The sequence below is a fragment of the Mchenga conophoros genome, linkage group LG17 (genome assembly GCF_057382185.1).
Source record: "Mchenga conophoros isolate Kocher_MC1m ecotype Shallow Benthic linkage group LG17, M_conophoros_male_GT1.1, whole genome shotgun sequence".
Classification (NCBI taxonomy): domain Eukaryota; kingdom Metazoa; phylum Chordata; class Actinopteri; order Cichliformes; family Cichlidae; genus Mchenga; species Mchenga conophoros.
The window spans coordinates 12,120,103-12,142,693 of NC_140542.1; the positions used below are offsets into that span (position 1 = coordinate 12,120,103).

General features: G+C 38.4%; 1 protein-coding gene across 2 annotated transcripts in view; it reads left to right on the forward strand.

The window, feature by feature from the left end:
• Positions 1-22,591, forward strand: part of LOC146555126 (BMP/retinoic acid-inducible neural-specific protein 3-like) — a 68,707-nt gene that overhangs the window by 24,835 nt on the left and 21,281 nt on the right. For both annotated transcript variants that reach the window (XM_085251828.1, XM_085251827.1), the window contains 2 exons: positions 5,580-5,770; positions 7,302-7,486. In XM_085251828.1, coding sequence (XP_085107954.1) covers positions 5,580-5,770; positions 7,302-7,486 — 376 coding nt within the window. The remainder of the gene's footprint in view (positions 1-5,579; positions 5,771-7,301; positions 7,487-22,591) is intronic.

Here is a 22,591-nt window from a genome sequence, read left to right on the forward strand (position 1 = left end):
GGGCAGAGGTTTGTGTTATTAATCAATTACATGATGCATTCACACAATGCTGATCAAGTGTGACTGTGTTGCAGTTTGTAAATGAGCCAAAGACACGTTCAGCCTAATTGATCAACATCAGCTGATGTGCATTATTCCGACTTGGTTTTGTATGATTACTGATGTATCATCACCATGATATATTTCTTATGCATTTTTTTAAATAAAATGTGTATGAGGATTTTGACTCGAGGTCTGAATCCTTAACGTAATACATTTTTAAATGATGTAGTCTTTTCTACCTGTCTTTAGGGACGTGCCTTTTACTACAGTTTTATTCTAAACAGGCTGTACTGGTTTTTACAAAGACCAGAATCTCTGGGAACAAATTTGTACCTTAATATAAAAAGAAAAACTTGTGTGTATGTTGTTGTTTCTACATCTTCTTCAGTCATACACTTAGAAACGGCCTGGCAGTAATATGGTTCTTCTCTCATCTACTACTCTACTACTGGCTACTTAGAGCTTTGCTTATCTCACATCTGCACCTAGGCACAAGTAGAACATCAGCAGGTTTAAACCCAGAACTTTCGTGCTGTGAGGTGATTGTGCTAACATTGCACCACCTTGCTTGAGATTTACACGACAAATACAGAATGAAACCTGAAGCCAAAAATGACTTAGATGCATTTAAATTCACTTAAAAGAAGCAGAAAAACCTTAAAAATCTAAGAATATAATTAACATTTTACTATTTTTAAAAAATATTTCTAAACATAGACTGTCTCCTGATACCGCAGCTTAAAATCTGAAGCAGATGGTGTGATTATATATACATATACATTTCATATATAGATGTAGCATTTTTGGCACATGAAAAGGACAGATAGATATCTTGAGGGCCAGTAATTTTCAGATTGAATAAAAACAACAAAGAGATCGAAAAAAGGAAAATCCTCCAATCCTACTGCTGCTTTAAACTGATTCACAACAAAGTACACTTTCATGTTTTTAAACTGCATATTTTTTAATGAATATTTTAAAATATTTAATTTCCTTGCAGTAATTCCCACATTGGGGGAAGATCAGAAGAAGCAGACACTCCCTTGGTGTGCTCAGTGACATAGTGAACCGACTGAAGTGTGCATTGCTTTGCTTGTTGCCATATTTCAACTGTATCAGCACGCTCGATTCATTCTGTGGTTTGTTCTATTGGACAATAAGACGCCCTCAGGCAGTCCATACTGAGTGATGTATCTGAGACATCTGGTGATGGCTCTGATCATGACCTGTGTCGCTCTCCACCTATTGGTTCACACAGCACTCCAGCTTGCTCAGAGGGGGGTGTGACAGGTAGAAGCGCAGGAAGCCCCTGCTGCACAGAGCTGTGGGTAAAATAAGCCTACCTATTATGTGTGTGTGTGTGTGTGTGTGTGTGTGTGATAGGGTATTCCAGTTACTCAACTCCAGTCTCACTGAGAAGAGTAAGGGGTGAAATAAACTTGCACTCTTCCATGAAATGCAAGATCTCTTTGTGCGTCTACGTGCAAAACGGTGAGATTGATTTGCAGTCTTCGTCAACAAACGTGTGCATGTGTGTGCAGACACTGTTATTCTGCAGCTTAGCTGTGACACCGTTCGAAAATGTCCATCAGCGAGCAGGATAGCGAGGCAGTGTGCCGATCACGGCACCGCTCTCCTTCTTTCTCTCTCCATTGCTCCCTCCTTCAGATGGCCCCAGCGGATGGAAAGAAACACTAATGGCCGCTCGTTATAGAGAAACACCAACATGAAACAGGACTTAATGAGCTGTTTTCTGTTTTGTATTTTTCTCAGGGGGTCATTGTTATTGGTGGAAAATTGATTGGCAGCAAGCCCGCACCCATGGGGACTATGCGATGTTCTGGGCGATAGCAAAGTTGTTGCAGCAAGGGCAGCTTTGTTCAGATGTTTGAAGCTGCAGGGTGTGTGAATGCACGTGCATTTATCTTTGCATTTTGAAGCTGGCATGTGTCTGTGGAATGTAGGGAGTATGTACTCGAGTACTCGAGAGGGAGGTGATAAATCCCAGTTTTCACTGGGTTCTTTGTAAGGACATTTCAAGCTGTGAAGAAATCTACAGCAAAAATAGTTTTTTGAATGATTGATAGATTACTTCTTATATATATCACATAAGATGGTAGCTCAGGCATGTGGAAGTTGTCAGTATTATCCTGTTATCTTTTATCTCTTGTGAAATCCTCTGAAAGATACTAAAGCTTCAGTTACAACACAGATTACATCTTCCTGAAAGAAATACCTAGCAAAGCAGTGTATAACAACAGAATGCTATTTAACCTTCAACAGAGACCTACAAAGAACAGACACTAGAGCCCGACAGATTTATCAGCAGGTCAGTATTATCATTTATTATTAGCTATTTGTCATTCTGTCAGTATCCACATTTATAAAGGCAGATAAGGAAGAGATGGGAGAAACACCCTTCAACCTTCAACCATGTGAGTGGTGCATAGTTTCCCAATCAGAGGGCACGCTACAACTTTCCTGTTGGCAACACACGTACTGGCAAGCTACAAAGACGACAATCAGCTAATCCCAGCAGAGCTGAGTAAAAAAATAACTACATATGTTTATGTTTTATGTGCCTGAAAAGAAGAAAATGATAAAGATACAGGAATATTGTTTTCAGTTTTCAGGAATATTCAAATCTCAAATTCAACTTTTATTTGCCACATACACAATCATACAGAGTACAACATGCAGTGAAATGCTTAACGCTGTGCAATTTCCGACCAGATACAAGTATAAAATAAATCAAAATTAAAAAGGTGTGAAAATCAACAGTGTGCAGATCAGTGAACAGGTACATCGAAGTACATTATTTTGTTATTAAGTGCATGTACAGTTTTGTGAATATTGGATCTAATCAACACACAAACCAGGGCATGGACACATTTGTGAAAATGACAGTTAGGGAAACATATGAAGTAGAGTTTGTAACAAAAAAAGACTGCAGTACATGACCTACATCTCAACATTGGCTTTAATATTGTGGGCAATAAAGAAGGCTTCTGCATCTCAGAATAGTAGTAAAACAATATGAAGCTTTATAAGTTAGGTCACCACTGGTAGACTGCATTTATTTGTTTGTTTGTTTATTCATATACTTATTTGTTCATTTACTAATTAAAAATCTTCTGGAGTTTATGAGTGTTTGTTTAATGACAGTGGTATATTAGTCTGGTGACCTACAGCATTTAGGTTTTCAGATATTGTCATATTGATAAAGACTTAAAATGCAATATAGTATGCAATTATGGTCCCCACTTAATTGAAGGTAAGCATGGAAACTGGTGGGCACCTTTTCAGTGGTTAAGGTTTTGTGGAAATTGTAATTTAAAATAATATATAATGCGAAAGAACTGACATGAGGTGCTGCTGTGTTAGAGCATCTTGCACAGTGAACCATTACACAATCAATTTATAAAAAGGGATAATGTTGGACACAATTAAATACTGTAGAGATGTTTTTCAGTATTCTCTGCTGAGTAACAGCAACAAATGAAAATAAATAGTTAGCTTTTTCTCATCATTCTGGTATTTAAAAATATGTTTAAAAATAGAGTATTAGAAAAATATATAAACCAAGAATGAAAAGAGCAACCCCCCCCCCCCCCCCCCCCAAAAAAAAAAAAAAAAAAAACCCTCTTGATTCTTTTGCTTTGATGTAGTTACTTATCTAAGGTGGAAAGTTTTTTGGGTTTTTTTCTTGTTTGTTTGTTTGTTTGTTTGTTTGGTTTTTGCTTTGTTTTATTATTTGCTTCGAGCCCTGTGTACAGGAGCTGCATACAAAAATATATTTTGTGAAAAGGGTTGGGATAATAAGCAAATGCTTCAGCCAATACCTTTTGATTAGCCTTGTCTCATGCTTTCTTGCTTTGTGGTAGATCTTTGTTCTGTTTTCACTGAGATATTTGAATGCTAATCAATAAAAAATCAAATCAAATCAAAATCAAAATTTCTGGTAATATTTGTTGACGATTTAAATCTTAGATGATCTGTCTGGGTTTCATGTAATATATATCTATACATACATATTTATAGGTGTAAAAGTTGACCAGGCTCTGCAGTGAATTTAAAAGTTCAAATTTAAAATGAAAACAAAAACAAAATGCTCAGTTTTTTGAACCGATGGTGTGCAACCGATGGTGTGTAACCGATGGTGTGTAACCGATGGTGTGTAACCGATGGTGTGTAACCGATGGTGTGGACTTTTGCCTCGCAAAGCCTATGCTGACTTACTTTTTGAAACTTTGGACATTATGAGTAATAACAATTGTAACAGTTTATGCATAAAAGAAGGACAAGCAATAAAGGTTCATTGTTTTAAAATTATTTCCCAGAACTTGATTTACTTTAATCAACTCCTCGTAAGTAATAAACGAATCCCTAAACATATGTTTTGGAAAAAGGCAAAAAAGACCTATCTGGAAACATTTAGATAGTTTTTGATGTCTTCCAGTGAGAACATTTAATGTTTTTGTTCCCTGATTGCTAACACTTTGGAGATATATTCAATAAAACAATATATTCATATTCTGATTGCCTACGATTAAAGCAAGGGTTTAGGTTGGGGTTGTTGCAAATGGAGAAATCAGATCTCAGAAGGTTAAAGTTCATTTGGTTTTGTAATACATCTTTGAGGAGACATGTTATGCTTGTGTTGCAGCCATTCTTTGATATAACAGGTTATATTTTACCCTAACGCCTCGAGCAAATTTCCCAAAAGCCAAGTCAACTACCCAATATGACTGAAAGGTCTTAGATTTCTCCCCTGCTAGTTTGCGGGAAGAACCTTATTTATTACCAGCTGTATTTGAATAGCACTAATCTATGCATCAAGCCGCAGCACTCAGTCTGCACTTGGTAGATAAAGGCAGCTGGCATACTCCAAGGCGAGGCTGAATATCAATCGGCTACAGATGAAGCCTGTTCTCTCCAAAAGAGGTCCTAAAAGCAGCAAGACTCCACGCATGATTACAGACTGTCCAGCGACAGCTCCTCAAACAGTGACTGGAGATGTGAAAAGATTGCTCTATTATTTAAAATTGGTGGAAAAACACAATATTTTTTACACCATGGTGCAAAGCAATTCTGTGAGCCGGAGGTAGGAACAGCATGAGATCATTCATCTTTTAAAGAGTGGCACACATGATTCACTTAGAGGTTATGCATACATCACATTTTATGCCCAGCAAGGAACAGTTCTGAATATGGGCCTCATTGTGAGGAGTAAGCTGTGTCCTGCCTGCTTTAAAACGGCAAGGGACCCTATTTTCATTTCTTTGCAACTACTGTTCAGATCAATGTGGTAGATTTAGTCTTTGCATTGTGTGTCTAGAGGAAATGTCCCAAAACAGCCAAAACAGAGATTCTTCTCACATATTGAAGGCAAAGGAAAGACTAATCAAGACCTTATTATGGAGGAGTCCATATAACATTTGGCTTCAGCTGGACTGTTTTCAAGCGAGCTTGAATGCAACATTCATGTTGTTGTTTTCCTTTGCTTACAGTGAGCATGTGTTTGTGTGAAATTGCAGGGAGTTTGGCCGATGGAAGGTGAACAGCTTGGCCCTGGAGAGACAAGAGAACAATGGCTTTTCCTTGCCTCTGGACCCCGAGTTCCTCCAGACCATTAGGCAGCTGGGCAGGAGGCCCAGTCTTAGCGCCATCACAGACAACATTATCAGGAAATACGGGACCCACTTCCTGCTCTCTGCTACACTGGGAGGTAAATAAAGAACACAGCTTGTGGTTATCTTTGCTTTTACTGACTTGTCTTAAAACGTGAATAACAAGGTGATGTTTTAGGAAGCCAGATGAACACAGCCTTTTTTACACAACAAGAAATTTTAACCCTCTGATGTCAAAGTCATCACAGGTGTCAACCATAATTCTGTCCCTACCCTAACACTAATCTTAGCCCAGTCACCACTGGTGATGACTTGGACCACAGAGAGTTAAAGAAACTTTTTCAGGATCTTTACAAGTATTTCAGCTTGAGACCCAGAGTGAATTTGACAGAGTGGGAAAAAAGCCTCATGTTTTGCTTGTCTGTTGAGACTTTGGAGCGTTTTCACTTCCCTTTCATCTTTAAAATTCTCTTCTCTACTTCAAAACCCAAATAAAAAATGCTAAAGGGACTTTCATTTTTTAATTTAGTTTCACAGTTTTATTGCTGTAACTTGTGTTCCAACTACTATTCTATTGAAAAGAACCAAGTACATATGCAGGCACAGTGTCTCTGTCTGCCTATTCTTGTTGCTTTTGACTTTAGTCTGTCAAATAAGTAAATTGCCATCAAGGGTAATCTTCAGAATAAGAGTAAACCTCTAGCAGCAGGGAGTCTGTCAGTTAAACATGTTTAATGCTCAAAAGCTTTTTGTTTTGCACACGTTCAACTACTCTAAATATTTAAGTTAATTTTGGCCAAGAATGTGGAATCATTTGTATGTTTTTTAAACGCAGATTTTCTGACTCAACATGTAAAATCTGTCTTTGAAAATGTCAGTAGATCATCTGTTTCCATAACAATAGATCTAAGTTAGCCTGAGTGCTGTAATGTGCAGCAAAGCCCCCAGCTATCTGGTGTTCAATCACCTCCCAGCTGCTCTGTTTGGCTCTTTTCATCTTTTGTCTCTTGTGCATAAACTCTGAATACCAACAGTATTCAAATAGATCGGAGAGACAATCTTGCACATTATTGGTTGCAAACAAAAGGAAAGAAAATACAGCTGCACGCCAAAGATAACACGCAGCATTACCTTTAGCCTGTGCTAGTAGTGCTCTGTAAAAATATTGTAATATATAAAGTTATGCTGGCTAACAAAAAGTATTGTGTTTTGCAACCTCTGTACAAAAAAATTTGCAATGCTGATTTTTGAACTGCACGTCCTTCAGTGCCTATGTCCAGTTTTTATTGCATCGAAGTCTTCTTAATTTCCCTGTTTGTTTGTTTCCTGGCACATTCCCACCACTTTTAGATCAGCGCAATGGTGGGGAATTTTTTTTAGCAGGATCAATTGTGGAAAACTTATGTAGCTTTTATCTGAAAAAATAATAACTAATAAGACTTCTACAAATCTCAATTTGTGCAACACAGCAATAGAGTCATCACTAAATTAGGGTGTAGTAACAAGGGCTGTTTGTTCTCTTAGCAGGTTTCCATCTTTATGAGTTTAATGTAAAGAGTATGATGATGTTCGCACGGAGGAGTCATAAATAATCAATCTGTATGTGTCACTGCGTCTGCGTTTTTGCAGGGGAAGAGTCATTAATGATATTTGTGGACAAGCGAAAGTTGAGTCGAACATCAGAAGCGAGTGAATCGAATGGCACAGCTGTGACGCTGGAAGCTCTGCACCAGCTGGCCGCCTCCTACTTCATTGACAGGGAGAGCACCCTGCACAAGCTGCACCACATCCAGATCGCCTCCACCGCCATCAAGGTAAAGTCAGCTTCTCTTTGGGCTTGAGTCACACATAATAACGGAATCACATTATTTGCCAATCGTTTAAATGGCTCCCATTGTTATAGCATTCTATCTATGAACGCAGCCATTCATTGAGTCATTGTTCCAATTTGCTTGGATGCTGCTTCACTGGATAAACATAATTATTGTATTTTTCAAAACATAGCAAAGTGGTCTTGATTAGCCCCCTCACTAAAGAATTAATTCAATCACAGCCAGTATGGTGTATTTCAGTGGTAACCATACAATCAGCAGATTTGGCTAATTTTAACAAGTGGAGCTTGTGTCAACAATCAGTGATTGCTTTTGCTTTTTTTATTGTTTTATTTTATTCTCCAAATTTATTTAGTATGCACACGTTCAACAACTATATTTGTACCTGCATATTAAGAGCCCATTGATATGCTTTCCACTGGTTGAATAGTACGCAAATTGATAAGAGGTCATCGTGGGATTGTTACCTTTTTACATTTATTCATTCAGGTGAACTATAAAGGGAGTCCAACTACCCCATCAAATGCTGTATATGTTTTCTTTAATAATACACATTATTACAAAAAAGGTTTTTATTTCCAAACGTTACTTTCTTATTAAAAGATAGCGTCACTGATTTGGCTGTGTGTGTACTCATGATGTTGCAAGCATAATTATTCTTGCTCTCCTTTTAGAGAGTAGCTATTGGACTAAATCAAGAAAAGCCCATCCAGTAGTCAGTACTTGCCAAGTCCTAACCACTTACTACCACTTACTTTATGCAGTTTACAGTCTGTGAAAGGACCTTGATGAGCAACTGTGCACTGCTTCAAATGCAAAATAGAAATATTAAAATATTTTTAAGCCCTTAGTTGAGGGAATTAGAACTATGTAAGGACAGGGAACCTCCGTGTTAAATGACAGCTATTTTTCTTACCATTTTTAATTAATGAACCATTAGGACTAAATGCACTTAAGACCTTACCTAATGTTCTTGCCAAAAATCCACCGGCAGCCATTAGTGAGGCAACCTCTTTATTGCTTAATAGTTTTACTTACAAAACTGTTGGGCAAAATGTGTATTATAACAGTGGTTGCCAAGCTTTCATTTTATTTTATGGAATTCATTTTATAATTATTATTTTGTATACTAACATAAGCTTCCTCAGGGCTTATAAGTATAATTATTATATATAAGCCATAATAGACCTGCTCTATTATGTCAGGTTGAGTGTATTTAATATATTTATTTTTCTTCTTCTCTATAGAAGGCACAATTGTACCAGAATATTTTAGATACTTTTTTTTTCCATTTGCCTTTTTTTCCTTGAAGTATTCATTTTTTGTGATTGTAAGCCAAGCACAAATTATATTGGCTTACCGTCGTTAAATAATTAAAGAATAATCTTTAATTCTTATAAATGATTTTATTTTTTATTTAGTAATGTAGGAGACTATTCCTACAACCCTGTGTCACACCAATGATAATACATGTTAAATCTTGAATGGCTTGTAAAAATGTAATTAAAAACCCAACGACCTGGGGCTGAAAATGAAGCCACTATAAAGATTCAAATACTGTAATTCCTTAAATAATCACTTGAGGCTACTTTCAAAAGTGAGTCAATCCCCGTGGACGTCCATATTAAAATGGCTTTACAAGAGGAAAAAAATGTTTACAGTCTGTTAAAGTTTATAACCCTAATTTGAGATCCCGTCTTCCTTCTCTCACCCCAACTGGTCACAGCAGATGGCCCCGCCCCTCCCTGAGCCTGGTTCTGCTGGAAGTTTCTTCCTGTTAAAAGGGAGTTTTTCCTTCTCACTGTTGCCAAAGTGCTTGCTCATAGTGGGTCATATGATTGGTGGGTTTTTCTCTGTATGTATTATTGTAGGGTCTACCTTACAATATAAAGCGCCTTGAGGCAACTGTTGTTGTGATTTGGCGCTATATAAATAAAATTGAATTGAAAAATTGGTATAAAAAATGATAGTTTGTCTCATACTTATAATGGTAGCTAATTACTGACGCATGTAGCTGTAGCTTCTGGATATAGGCATTTTTAATACTCAAGTTTTGGTCTTCAAACTTCTACTATTTTCATATGTTACTTATTATCACTAATTAGCAATTAAGTCTGTAATACACCTATACGCATTTATAGGCAACTTGTTTACTAAGCTAGGTGGTGCTAGCTGAGAACTCAGTACTCCACCTTCTCTTCCAAACATGTTACATTGGGCTCCACAAAGCCAATGTGGCATCTGTAGCACTGAATGTTGTGTTATGTGATTACATCTTTTATATATAGTCTCTGGTATTTAAAAAGTTGTTTGTAGAAAAAAATAACTCTGAAACATCAAACACAATATTTATTTTATTAAAAGAAACTATAATGTTTGAAAGCTGACAAACTGAATAATCTTCTTAATATTATTTAGCTGAGAAATTAGAAAAAAAATATCAGTTTCCTTGCAAGTATTGCATTGTTGTGTTGGCTTTGATGTGACATTTGAGTAAACATGCACATTCAATGAGCAACCAAGAGAAGACATGAAGCGAGCAATACTGTTTACTTCCCTTCTCACTTTAATGTGTGTATTCACAAGCTTACATATGAGGCGGCATTCTGAGCATATCTAGATAGGCTTATGTAGGCTTATCAACCTACATCTTTTACAGCTTAATACCTCCAGGGTGTGTTCATACATCACTCTGTCAGTTGTTATCAAGCAGAATGAATTGAATAGGCTGGGTTTGTCCTTCACTTAAAATTCTCTGTTTTCAGAGGAATCTGTTACTTCACGTGGCTTTAATGTGTTTACGCCTACCTTTGGTAAACCACAGATTAGCATCTAAGAATGTGGGTAACAATAACAATGTGTAAAAACACCAGTCTGAGACACGGTCAGCTTCTTCATTCTGTTTGTCATGTGATTACACCTGCTTCTGCAGTGATAGTTTTGAGATTGGATCTGCTAAAAAACAGAGATACCTGACCTGACTAACAAATCAGTGTTTGCCGCTTATAGATCTTTGATGTTTTCCTGCAGTGCCACTGACTAAGAAATGAGCTTTATGTGAGAGCATGTATTGAATGTTTTGAAGATGTGTTGAGCTGAAAATGAGGAGGCAATCTAAAATTACCTGATATTATTTAAAATGAGATCACATTAGATAACAGAGGACATATAAGGAACGACGCCAAATTGAGAATTAGTACACAGTAAAATATGTGAATCAAAATAAATAGTAAAAACTATTGCAAGGTAACTTTACAAAATGATATTCATCAGTAAATGGATCTGATTGTGGTGTCATAAAATATAAGAGCGCATTACAAACCTACTGAAAAAGTACCAGTTTTACAAAAACATGTGGAAATGTAGTTGTTATAAAAATTCTGTTTAATTTAAGAATACATACAAGCCTGATGTGCAACCCAGTATCACGACAAAACATGTAAAAGGCACGCCTGTTCACCGTATCTATGTCACACTTCACTCCTCCAAAGTGTGAAAAGACACATGCAGAAGCTGCAGTAACAGCAGAAAAGCATTTAAACAGACATTATTAACACGTTTACATACATCATTTCTGACGATTAAGGGCTGAATGTGAAATGACTGAAATGTATCCTATAGGTTTTCTTGTTCACTTGCCTTTAAATATTTTATGGTAATGCAGCTTCTGCATGTGTGTCCATTACACATTTTGGCACAATATTGGGTTGTGATGTGTCCGAATTGGTGTCTTTGTAACTACTGTCTAAGACCGAAGTGAGAGCTGGTGTCTTGCAGGTTTTGGATGTGTCTTTGAATCAACACAGCTGATTTAAATGGCTAAATAACTTCTTCCATATGTCTTGAAGTTCTCCAGAGGCCTGGTAATGAACTAATCGTTTGATTCAGGTGTGTTGTCCCCAGTGTTGGGTAAGTTACTTTAAATTAGTAACTTAGTTACATTACTAGATACTTCTATCAAAAGTAACTCAGTTACTTCAAGTTACTCGTTAGTTTCAGAGTAACTAGTTACTAGGGAAAGTAACTTTGGTTTTACCCAGAATTCTCTTGTTAATGTGTTGCTTCCGTAACTGGATACCCAGCAAGATTGCCAGTCTTCTAGCTTGCTTACTTGCCACAAGTGCACTGTGCCACCTACCAATAGTAAGGAAAAAATAATGTGCACATTTCCACGAGAGAAATCTCTTCTATCCTAGCCTGCTTTTTACATCCAACACAAAAACTGCAGTCGTGGTGCTTTCGATTGTACTCAGAACTCGGAAATTCTGCCTTCTGAACAGGAAGATGTAGGTAACACCAGACTGCAGATGAGCTGCTTACAGGGCTGGACTGGGACAAAAAAATCATCCCGGGCGTTTTGACTAGAGACCGGCCCACCATTATAGGAAAAATCATAAAGCCTTTGAATGAAAATAAACACTGTTGTGACAGTGATGTACACTGTTCTGATGGTATATATGTATCAATCTATCAATTGTTTGTTGCAAGACTCAGATAATTATTTTTTTTAAAAGTGAGACATTTTAAATGAGAATAAGAAAGTATTTCCTTGTGCCCCCCTTTCCCTTTTAATGCCCTACATGGACCCTTGGCAACACTTTGCTAGATCCGCCCCTGCACAGTTACCAGCTGTCCTGGTGTTATTTGTCTCTCAGAAACAGTTCATAACTTCCCTTCAACTCATTCATGTCACCTAAAAGGTAAACCTGTTTCTCCATCACAGCTCTGATGATCCAGTAAGGACATCTCCTGGTTTCATCTTCATGTTTCCCTCTCACCACACAACCAAACCATATCATGACCAGCAGGTTTACAGCTGTGGCTCCAGCCAACATCAGCTGATACTAGAAATTAATATTAAATAAATTCTAACAGCAGCTGATCAAGCGTAAACGTGCTGCTGTTGTTTACCGTGACATCTGCTGGTTTCCTCTTTCTGGCGCAAAGTGGGCGATAAATAAACAAGAGAGAAAAGCCGATCAGCTGATCATTGATCAGTTTCATGATTGAAGTAGAAACAGGAGAGGGAGGGTGAGAGGATGAGAGAAGAAGAGGCAGCTGTGCAGCAAAGACACAGAATAACTTTGTGTCTTTTTCATTGTAGCTGAAGTCTGGGACAAACTGTGTTCCTTTTCACCTCAATACGAAACGCGTGATATTTTCTCTGAATACGAGACGATTCAGTTTTTTACGGGACGGTTGGCAACTCTAATAATTAACCTTATGAACAAAATAAAGTTCAACATCAGTAACATAGCACCCACCCAGCTGTATAGAAACTCCGTCATGCTAGCTAGCACGCAGTACGAAAAAGTCAGCATAACAAAAATAAACTCCACCTAAACTTGGTTCATATCTGACCCAGATGGACTGCAGGTTATAACTTACCTGAAGATCAGTTCACCTGACACTCTCGGACCAGCGGCCGCTTCGGGTCTCTCCTCTTGCCTCCCTTTTCCTTCATCCACCTGCTGACTTCCACCACTTGCTAATGTTATTGAATCTGTGGAAGCTCCGCGATAGCCACCTCACGAAGTAACGAATAACGAGCCTATCTAAATCCCAGTAACGAATAACGCGTTCCCGGTTTTGGCATAATAACTAGTTACCGTGCTCGTTACCACAATAATAACGTAGTTACTGTAACGCGTTACTTAATAACGCGTTAGTCCCAACACTGGTTGTCCCAGGGTGAGATCTAAAACCTGCAGGACACCAGCACTTGAGGCCTGGAGTTCCCCAACCCTACACACTGAAGGTTCCAGAGTTAGTACTAGCTTATTTGTTTGGTAATTAATAATGAATTTCATAATCTTAGAAAGTGTTACCCTATCTGTGGTCGTTTGCCTTCATAAGAGCTTTTTAGATACTAACGTCCTCTGACCACAACTTTATTGGCATTTACAGCATGGACACATGTTAGGGATCAGTAGGAAAAAAGATTTACAGAATGTGCAGGTGGTAATTATGTGGTAATTTAACTATGTCCATGTCTTCAATGGAAAGGACTGCCAGACTGCAACATATAAAAAACGATGTCACTTCACAGTATTTTGTATTAAACTGCCTTTTTAAAAAAAAATTTATGAACCGATTGTGGTGGAATCTGAATCATTGCAGCCCACTTTTTTACCTACTGAAATAATCTATTATGATAAAGACAGCCCTTTTTGAAGAAGCCAAGCATGAACAATCCAAAATTACTAGACAGGGTAAACAGGGCCTGTTCGAAAAAATAAGTAGTAATTATGTGTGCAAGTTTGTTTTTTTTTAACTGTAACTTCACAAAGTTACGAAGTCATCCACATGCATTGCTAAATGAGGCAACAGTGTTTGTAGGAAAAACCAAACCATTATTAACCCTCTTATAAAAGGAATGTTAGGTGAAGTGGATAAGCATGTAGTTAGTGTGAATAAAAACCCTTGGTGGATGGGTGATTTTAGAACTGTGACATGTCTGAAAAGATCACCATATACAAATGTTAATGGGTGTGCTGTGTCTTTACATTGAAAGTTATCACTGAGAGAGAAAGAAGCAACAGCAGTTGTCTTACTTTGTTCTCTCAAACAGTTCACAGCCTCTGTGTGGGTGCAGCTGCTGTGAGAGAGAAAGAGAGAGCAGAAGCTACATCAGCTATAGATTTTTCACTGAGTATGAAAGAGATAATTCTGGAAGACAAAGTTGCTAATTAGCACAACAATGAGGTGAACGGAAGCGTAATGATCACTGCTGAGCGTGAGCAAGATGTATTGTGCCCCAGTTGAAATTGCTGAAATTTTTCATATTAAACATCAAATTATTATCTAAATTCCTACATTGAAAACTGAATACCGTCCAAATCACAAATAAACAGCATCTATAAACTAATATTAAACAGGTTTGAGCAAACATGGTCAGGGCTTTGTTCACTTTGGAAAAAAAAAAAAATAGAACTTGACTGTCCGGTCTGTTTCCTTGTGTAGCTGCAGTAACAAAGAAAAAAAAAAGCCAAACTGCCTGCTTTTTTTCCTCAGATGCAGCCTATTCTTCATTGACTTGTCCTTAGTGATGCCCCACTACGCAGTCCATCAGAGATAAAACTGTACATTCTCTAAAGTGAATTGGCAAGAGGACGTTGAGCTGATTTGGCAGCCACCACTGAACCAAAGTGCTGCTAAAAACCCCTCTGACTGAGATGAATAGAGAAAAAGCCCTCTAGGGTACGTTTGTTTGTGAGGCATTTTCAGGTGACTGATGTAAAATATTCACAGCATCACCAGCCTTTAATTTCAAACATGGATTTTTACCTCACCCAAATGAAGACGAATGCCAAAACAAAGCTGCCTTTAAGAAGAGCATTGGTCCCCTGGTTTTAAGAGATAACATATTTAAATGGTGGAAACGCTTGGCCTGAAGGCCTGTAGGACTGAGCGAAGCAGCTCTGGAAAATAATCAAAGACGGGAAAAATGAGATAGGAGTGCAAAAAAGAAAAAAATGGCTCTGCTGTTACATAGTGTGATGAATCAGCCCTTCCATTTCAGTAATTTCCTTTGAGAGCTGCCGTCATTTGTCAAACATTTTGCGGTACGAGTTAAGGTGTCATATGCGGGTGAGTGGAAGAGATGAGACGAGGACAGAAAAGCCTTATTTAGAGGGCCTTTTAGCCCAGGATCCAAGTACACAGGAAAAGTTGCAATAGTCATCCTACTTACCTTTTATTTGCTGCACCAGCTCGTCCACATTGAAGATTCATTAAACTAAGCTTGTGAGGGGAATATCACTGACAGGAAGGAGAAGTGATAAGAATTGCTTGACCCAATCTGCTGTGCCTGCCTTAGCTGTTCAGCCATTACACTCAGTTTGTCCAAGTTAAGGAGCGCACAAATAAAGTTTGAGCATCTGAAGATTAGCAGATAACTGCTGCTGAGCAACAATTTCAGAGCACAGGGCTTCCAAAGTTTGAGGCTGTTTTGATGCGATGATAAAGAAAACCAAATGAAAAAAGACAAAGTACTTTGTCATCGTGAGCATGGATGAATAATTCATTATGGACAGATCTTTTTTTTCATGGCCATTATTCAGAAAGGAAGATAAATGCTCTTCTTTTTAGCTCTTAACCATGTTCTTCACCAAATTTTAACACAAGTTCCCTTCCTTGATATGTTGTAGACAAAGAAGCTGATTATGGCAAAGCTGAAATCTGACTTTAGATGTCAAGAAGAAGCTGGGAGATCTCTTCTCCCAGCTTCCTCTTTTTCATGTGCTGTAGGTTAACAGAGGTGAGGCCCGAGGAGCTAAAACAACACAGAGTCAAATTCGCTCCCTCGCCCCTCTTCCACTACTTGCAGTAAAAAAGCATAGCTTAGTTTCCCTTAGTGAACATAAAAGCACATTGAGTATTAAATTGCACTTTCTGCTACCAGAGGTCCCCCTCTGTCCCCCCGTGCCTTTTTCCCCCCATTCCAAAAGCCACACAATAATCACATTCTGATGCTATTTGCTTCCTCCTCCTCTTTTTTCTTGCTTATACTTTATAAGCTTATCCCCCCCTTTGGTTGACATTAGAGTGTAAGCCAGTGCAACAAAGTGGTCTTAAACATGCACGGAAATCCTCAAAGACTGAATAAACAGGCGGAAACGTATCTCAGATGCAAATGTGGATTTGCACATCCACTACGCCGTGGTGATTAAGGGAACAGCAATTCTTGAAGGTGCAGAGAATGAGGCAATTTTGAGACGAGCGATGAATTTTTTTTTAAACATGAAACATTAATGTCATCTTGTACTTTTTTTCTCCATCAAGCAGAAAGTGCAGCCATTCAAAGTCCATTGTTGCTCAAACATCTGACAACACAAGCTCACTAAGTGACATTTTATGCTGTTTTGTGGAATTATTCATATGAGAGATTTGCAGCAGTGATGAATGTTCATCAGTAAAATGCTCCTAACTTGTATTATAATAATATTAAAGCCACATTTTTAAATAATGAATGTGCCTCAGAGCCATCTGTATCAGTGGAACATGTTAAAGGGCTAAGTGATATTTTGCCCTGCCAAGGCTTCACACTAGTAACACACAGGCTATCATCCATTTACTTGCCTGGCAAGACACTTCATAATCTGATTCAGAGAAGACAGGTATCTTAACAGCCAGCTTGTGGCGTAATTACCTTTTATCAAGGTAATTACAAATTAAATTTTATTTAATTTGTTAGCTTCAGTTCATCTACAATTAAATCAAACAAAACTGTATCTCTAATGATTTCTTGTCAGTCAGTTGTCAGAAAGAAAATATTTCTTAGTAAGTCTGTGAAAAATCAAGTGCATTCCAGTTAGGATGAACTGTTTTTTTTAACTATATATATATATATATATATATATATATATATATATATATATATATATATATATATATATATATATATATATATATATAAATATAAAAAAAATATTAAAATATTTAAAAAAATTAAGTCGTCTTAATTTTTTTTCCTCCCATGTCCCTTGCGGGGCTCCGTATGTATGAACATATGGGTGGGTTAAAAAGTGTTTTTCCAGAATATTAAAATAAAAGCGTAAGTAATGTAAGTGCATCAAATATCTACATAAGACTGTGAGTTTGTGTTTAAATCAATAAAGTGCTGCAAAAAAAATACCTGGAGCTAAAAATTTAATTCCACTCGAGGTGTTGCAAAAAAACAAAATGTAAATTTGTTCTATGCATTTGGTTTTCTATAACTGATTTTGAGCATATTTATTATTGGAAACTGCATCAGTTTAATATCTGTGATGGAGCATAATAGAAATAAGCATTGGTGCCCTTCAGTGTTCTGATTATTAGTATTTTAGTCCCAGGCTTTTATAGTCATTATTCTCAGTCAATAAGTTTCCATTTTACTTGTCAGAGAGTGTGAAATAGAGAGATAATACTGATGTTCACACATTTTAGATAATACTTTGAAAGTATCACACTAATCAAACAGCTTCCATTTGTGATGCTTGCAGGGTCAGCGTCACAAAAGGTGATAAGGATTATATTCATTTTATTGTGGTAACATTTTGAGTGCCTTTATTGATTATACTTTTATGTTTTTTTACGTTAACAAAAAAGAGAGCTGATTTTGAGGTTGGTCAGATTTGTTTGATTTCATGTGCTTCCTGTTGAATAATCTTATTGAATTTGCTCTGTTTTCTTCTTTTCTGTTATCATGTTTATCTGGTTGCAGTGAAACAGCTTCACTGCTGCTCTACCAAATAAAACAGATTTGAACTAGAGGGAGAAATTGAGGTGTCCTTTACTCTGTGTGTACACAACCTTTCCAGTGGGAGACGTGAGATTCACCATCTATCTTCTTCCACTGTGAAAACTGAGGAAAACAAGCAGCTGTGCTGTGCTTAGTCCAGTTACGATGCCAAATCCTGGCTCTGGCTCTCACCTGCTCCAAAAGTCAAAATGGCACACTTGTGTGTTGGGCCACTGTGCCATCTCAGAGGGGAGCAATGTTAACTTTACAAGCAGCAGTGTTTCCCCTGAACGAATGTGTGTGGCAGCAGCAGACCTACATATTTTACAGACAAGAGTGTAAGAAGAAGCTGAGGAGGATGCCTTCAGGGGTCACTGGGGAATGCCTGCTTTGCTTGACTATAGAGACAAATTAAAGGAAAAACGCAAACAAACAAGTGAGGTACCACAACAAATGTGTGGGTAAAAAAGCTCACTGAATGATAAAAATAAAATGAGTTAAAAACAGCATTTCAGATCTCAGTTTTGTTAAATGCCTGTTGGAAATTTTAGAGACTCTAAATATGAGATTATCTTTGGAAAAAGAGGTATTCATTCTTTTAGTAGACTTCCAGAGCACTCAATTTTTCTCAGTCGCTCATCCAGCTAGGTTTCAGCGTTAAACTAGAGTCTATTACATGACCAACTCAGAAAGACAGACAACCGTTCATGTTCAATCAACACCTAAAGCTAAATTAGAAGCCAAAATTAACCCAACATATACCCAGCTGGACTGTGGGTGGAAATAAGAGCACCTCTGCATAGATGCAGCTTATAGTAGCCACATAGCACTGTACTAGTAACACTTCTTTTAGAACCTCTTTAGTCAAAGTAGGATTGTTATTTCATCTCTACTAATTCATATTTGCCAGAATGTTTCTGTTCCCACACCTGCCAGCCACTTGTATAGCCTATGATTGGAGAACACAACCCTGCTCTTCCATGTCAAAGAACATGAAATATTTTTTTTTAAAGCCAGTAAAGTCAAGGGGAGAAAGAAACAAAAATGAATGGTGGAAACTTAGACTGGAAGAGGGTTGCAGAGTGGTGTGTAGCAACAAGACTGTCTGCTGGCTAAAGTATTTTAAGTAGCCCACTTATATTTGCTTGTAGGTTAACTCAAAAGGAAATAGGCAGAGCAATCTTGACGTTGGCATGGGGAAGTGTCAGGTTCACTGGCAGAGTTTTAGCTTGAGGTCAGTTAATTGTTCATGGTAAATTATGCTGAGGTTATCGTCATGGTATTCCTAGCTTTTAAACCCCTTTTTGTAGATTCGTATTCAGCAAAAATTGGACCATTGTTTTTCACCAACCAGCTCAAAAAAGGTTGATAGTTCATGTACTATGTGCAAAGCGGTAGAAAGAGGAATGTAATGTGGGAGGGAGACAGTAATTTAAATATTCAGTAATAACAACTTAATGGATCATTTTAACAGGATTTATCTATTAATTCTAGAGTGGAATATTTTCATGTGCCATATTTGCTTTAACAGTAGGTTGATTATTTTAGCCAATATATTTTTTCAGGTTTTATTATAGAAGGCATTTTTGTGGGGTTTTTTTTGTTTGTTTTTTAATTTTCATGCTCATTATATTTGTATTGTTCATTGTTGCCATCCAGAGAATACAAAAGGCTTTCATTTCAGTTATCAAATCTTTATCGGAAATCTATGGGACTTTGTTACAATGATCGTGTTATGGTGATGCCTGTTTCAGCAAAGTTTAGATCTTGATCTTTTAAAAATTGTGATTAAAAATACTTGTCTTATGAACCAATATTTTTTTAAATATGGTTTTAGGTTTAGTGAATTCTAAATGAGTACTAGGCTTGTAATAAGTTAATCAAAAGGTAAGCCTGGAGGGTATAGTGAAAAGTGTCACGTCCACAGCATGTATGAGCGTCACAAAGCGCTTATTCTACAAAAGCCTTTAAGCGCAATTAAATGTTCCATTAAATGCAGCTGTTAGTTATTCAAACATAGTCAGCACAGTTATCTTGTATACAATTATGGTGCATTAATAATTCCCCCGCCAACGGATCCGTGGCTTTTACTGATCACAGTTTAAAAAAAAAAGTCTTGACTCCTTTAGCAAAAAACTTTTTTTTTTTCATTTTTGGGTTGCTTTCTAATAGGGAAGGCTGACTGTGCACACATGCTCTGCTCCACTGGGTTCCTTTTGCAGATGGCCTCATTGCTATGCATAGAAAAGCCATCTTTAGATTTGCATTTGGTCAATTTTCCACTTTAAGTTGGACATCTGTCTGTGTTAGAAATTAATTTGTATGTCACTATATAGGCTGCTTGGATTTTAATTAATAGCATTAAGGCATCCATAACAAAAAGAAGAATGGAAGTCCATCTCTCTCCAATGCTTTACTGCTGTCTCCCTGTCCTGTCACAATGAAAATTGTGATTTTTTTAATAAGCAATAGACTATATTTTTTGTAAATTGAAAAATACTTGCTCAGTAAGGTTTTTATTTTATGGGGTATTGATACAATGTGTGCATGCATACAGCAGATATAGAGCTCCCAGCCATTATTCCTCTGCACGTCTCTTTGCACTCTGTGTTATTCATTGACCTTGTAGTTGTCAAAAGCAGATGTCAAAAGAGACAACTTTTCTGCCCACAGCGGCAAAAGTCTTCCTTTTCCTCCTGGCTGGATACCACAGTTGCCGTCATTAATCTGGCAAGGAGATGGAGTTACTTTTATTGGACTCTTGGGAAATTATTAAAAGAAGACAGCGTCATGGTTTTTGGCAATAATTCACGAGTGACAGCGACAGAGATGGATTTCCCTTCAGGTTGTCAGCTTATCTTTGGTGCCTGTGGATCCTGCATGCATATACACATGCGCTAAATTAAGCTTTTGTCAACAATGATTGAGCTGAGATTGCTCACAAACTATATAAGCTCAAAAGGACAGGAGAAATGGGTGACTGTTTTGTCAGCACAAATCTGGTGTTTTGGAGGGACTTGGATATAGTTTGCATGTTTCAAGGCTCCTTGGAATAGTTTTTTTTACACCCCTATCAAAAGTTGTTCTCTCGTTCCCCAACTTTTCTCACGCCCAATTTTTAACACATCTTCTTCAGCAGATTTAACATTCACTCCATAAAAATGGGCTTTTCGAGAAAGAATCTGTTTAGAGTTCAGCGTGTCTTTATCACCACACAACCTAGTATTATGAATAACACTGCAAGCCGTTTTGTGGCTTTTTACTGCACATTTTTATAATGTTGTTATTTCACCTCCAAGAATGATGCCCTAACCCTGACGTAGAACCTAACCTTTCCATGTGTCATTTTACTGCCTGAAAGGACATACTATAACCTTAAAAAGCATTGACATGTGCCTGAAGTGATGTTCTATTTATGCAGAGTTCCACATTGGATCACATCTTGTGTAAAAATCTCTGAACTGTAACACCTCTCAGTTTGTTCAGATTTTGTGCTTAATTTAGCTGGCTTGAGACATTTATTAAGTTGTGTACTTGACTCTTTTGAGTCAAATGTAAGGTTGTAGGTCATGTAAGTTTGCTTTCGCTGCATGCTGACCTATGCCATTTTCTGGCTTTTTACGCTGAATAGCAACAGCTTCTCCCTGTTTTCACCAATTTGTATTGCAATTTTCATTATAATGGACTGAGCACATAAGAAGAAAGCCTCTGAAAAGATTTACATTCCAACTGTGGAGTGGTGCGTTACAGTGCAAATGATTAATTGAGTCAAAACCCATTTTTAAAAATAACCTTTTATTTCCAAAGGACAGAAAAGGTTTTAAGCCAAAATGTCAAGACAACCTTCTTCAAATGGACGGTGAGAAAGCCAGCAGTGACTACACTCGCTTTGGATGGTCACCCTGTTCAGTGCACAAAGAGGAATACTATCGTTGCCCACCTCTCAATTTTAAATACACTTAGTCATTGAGGGCTAGCAGGAGGGACTATGCGCTTACCTGCTGCTCCTTGGCAGGTAGCTCCATGCCCTCCTGGGTTTTAATTGCACCTTAGAACACATATGCATCAACACTACAATGAGCGGGTGGAGGGAGGTTTGGAGTCTTCTCCCACCCCCATTCTCTGCGGCCTGCTGGAGCGGGGGGGGCTAGTAGGAGGAGTTGGCCGTCCGACTGCGGTCTGGGGTGTGGGGCCTCCCTGCTGCTGCGGAGTCGGGGTGGTCTGCCTCTCCCCACCGCAGGGAAAAGGGTAACACCACCTGGGTCTGGGTGCAATTCCCCCCTCCAGGGGCAAGGGTACCTAGACCCGGTTTGTAGAGTACGCTTGGGGAGTGTGATTGTGTGTACAGCGTCTCTTTATGTCTGTCTCCACGTTGGTTGAGTGTGGAGTGAGTGCATATGAGAGCATGAGGGTGGGAATGGATGTTTGTGTCTGTGTGTGCCTGTATGTCTGTGTCTATATGTCAGGTTGGGTATCAGACGCCACCTCTCTGGGGACACCTCAGGCCCTCCAAGGTTTGGAGGCCTATCTCCACCCACCACCACTTCCCCTGCCGGTGGCGGACTCCCTCAGGTGTCGGTGCGTTGGTGGTTCTTTGTGTCTGGGGGTGGGCGTCCGGGTACACACCGGCTCACTCCTTGGCGGCCGCTTGTCGGGGCCTGGGGCCTGGGGCTCGCTCGGGCCCCTTTGGAGGTGGGGTGCCCCCGGCCTCTCGGCCTGGGGCTCGGTCACTCAGGCACAGCTGGGGGCCGGCGGAGCTCACGGGCGCGTCACTGCAACTCCCCCTGACTTCTGCTCCGCGGCTGCTGGGCGAGCCCTCATCTGGGACTCTCCTCAGCTCTTACTGGAACAGTGGCGCGGCT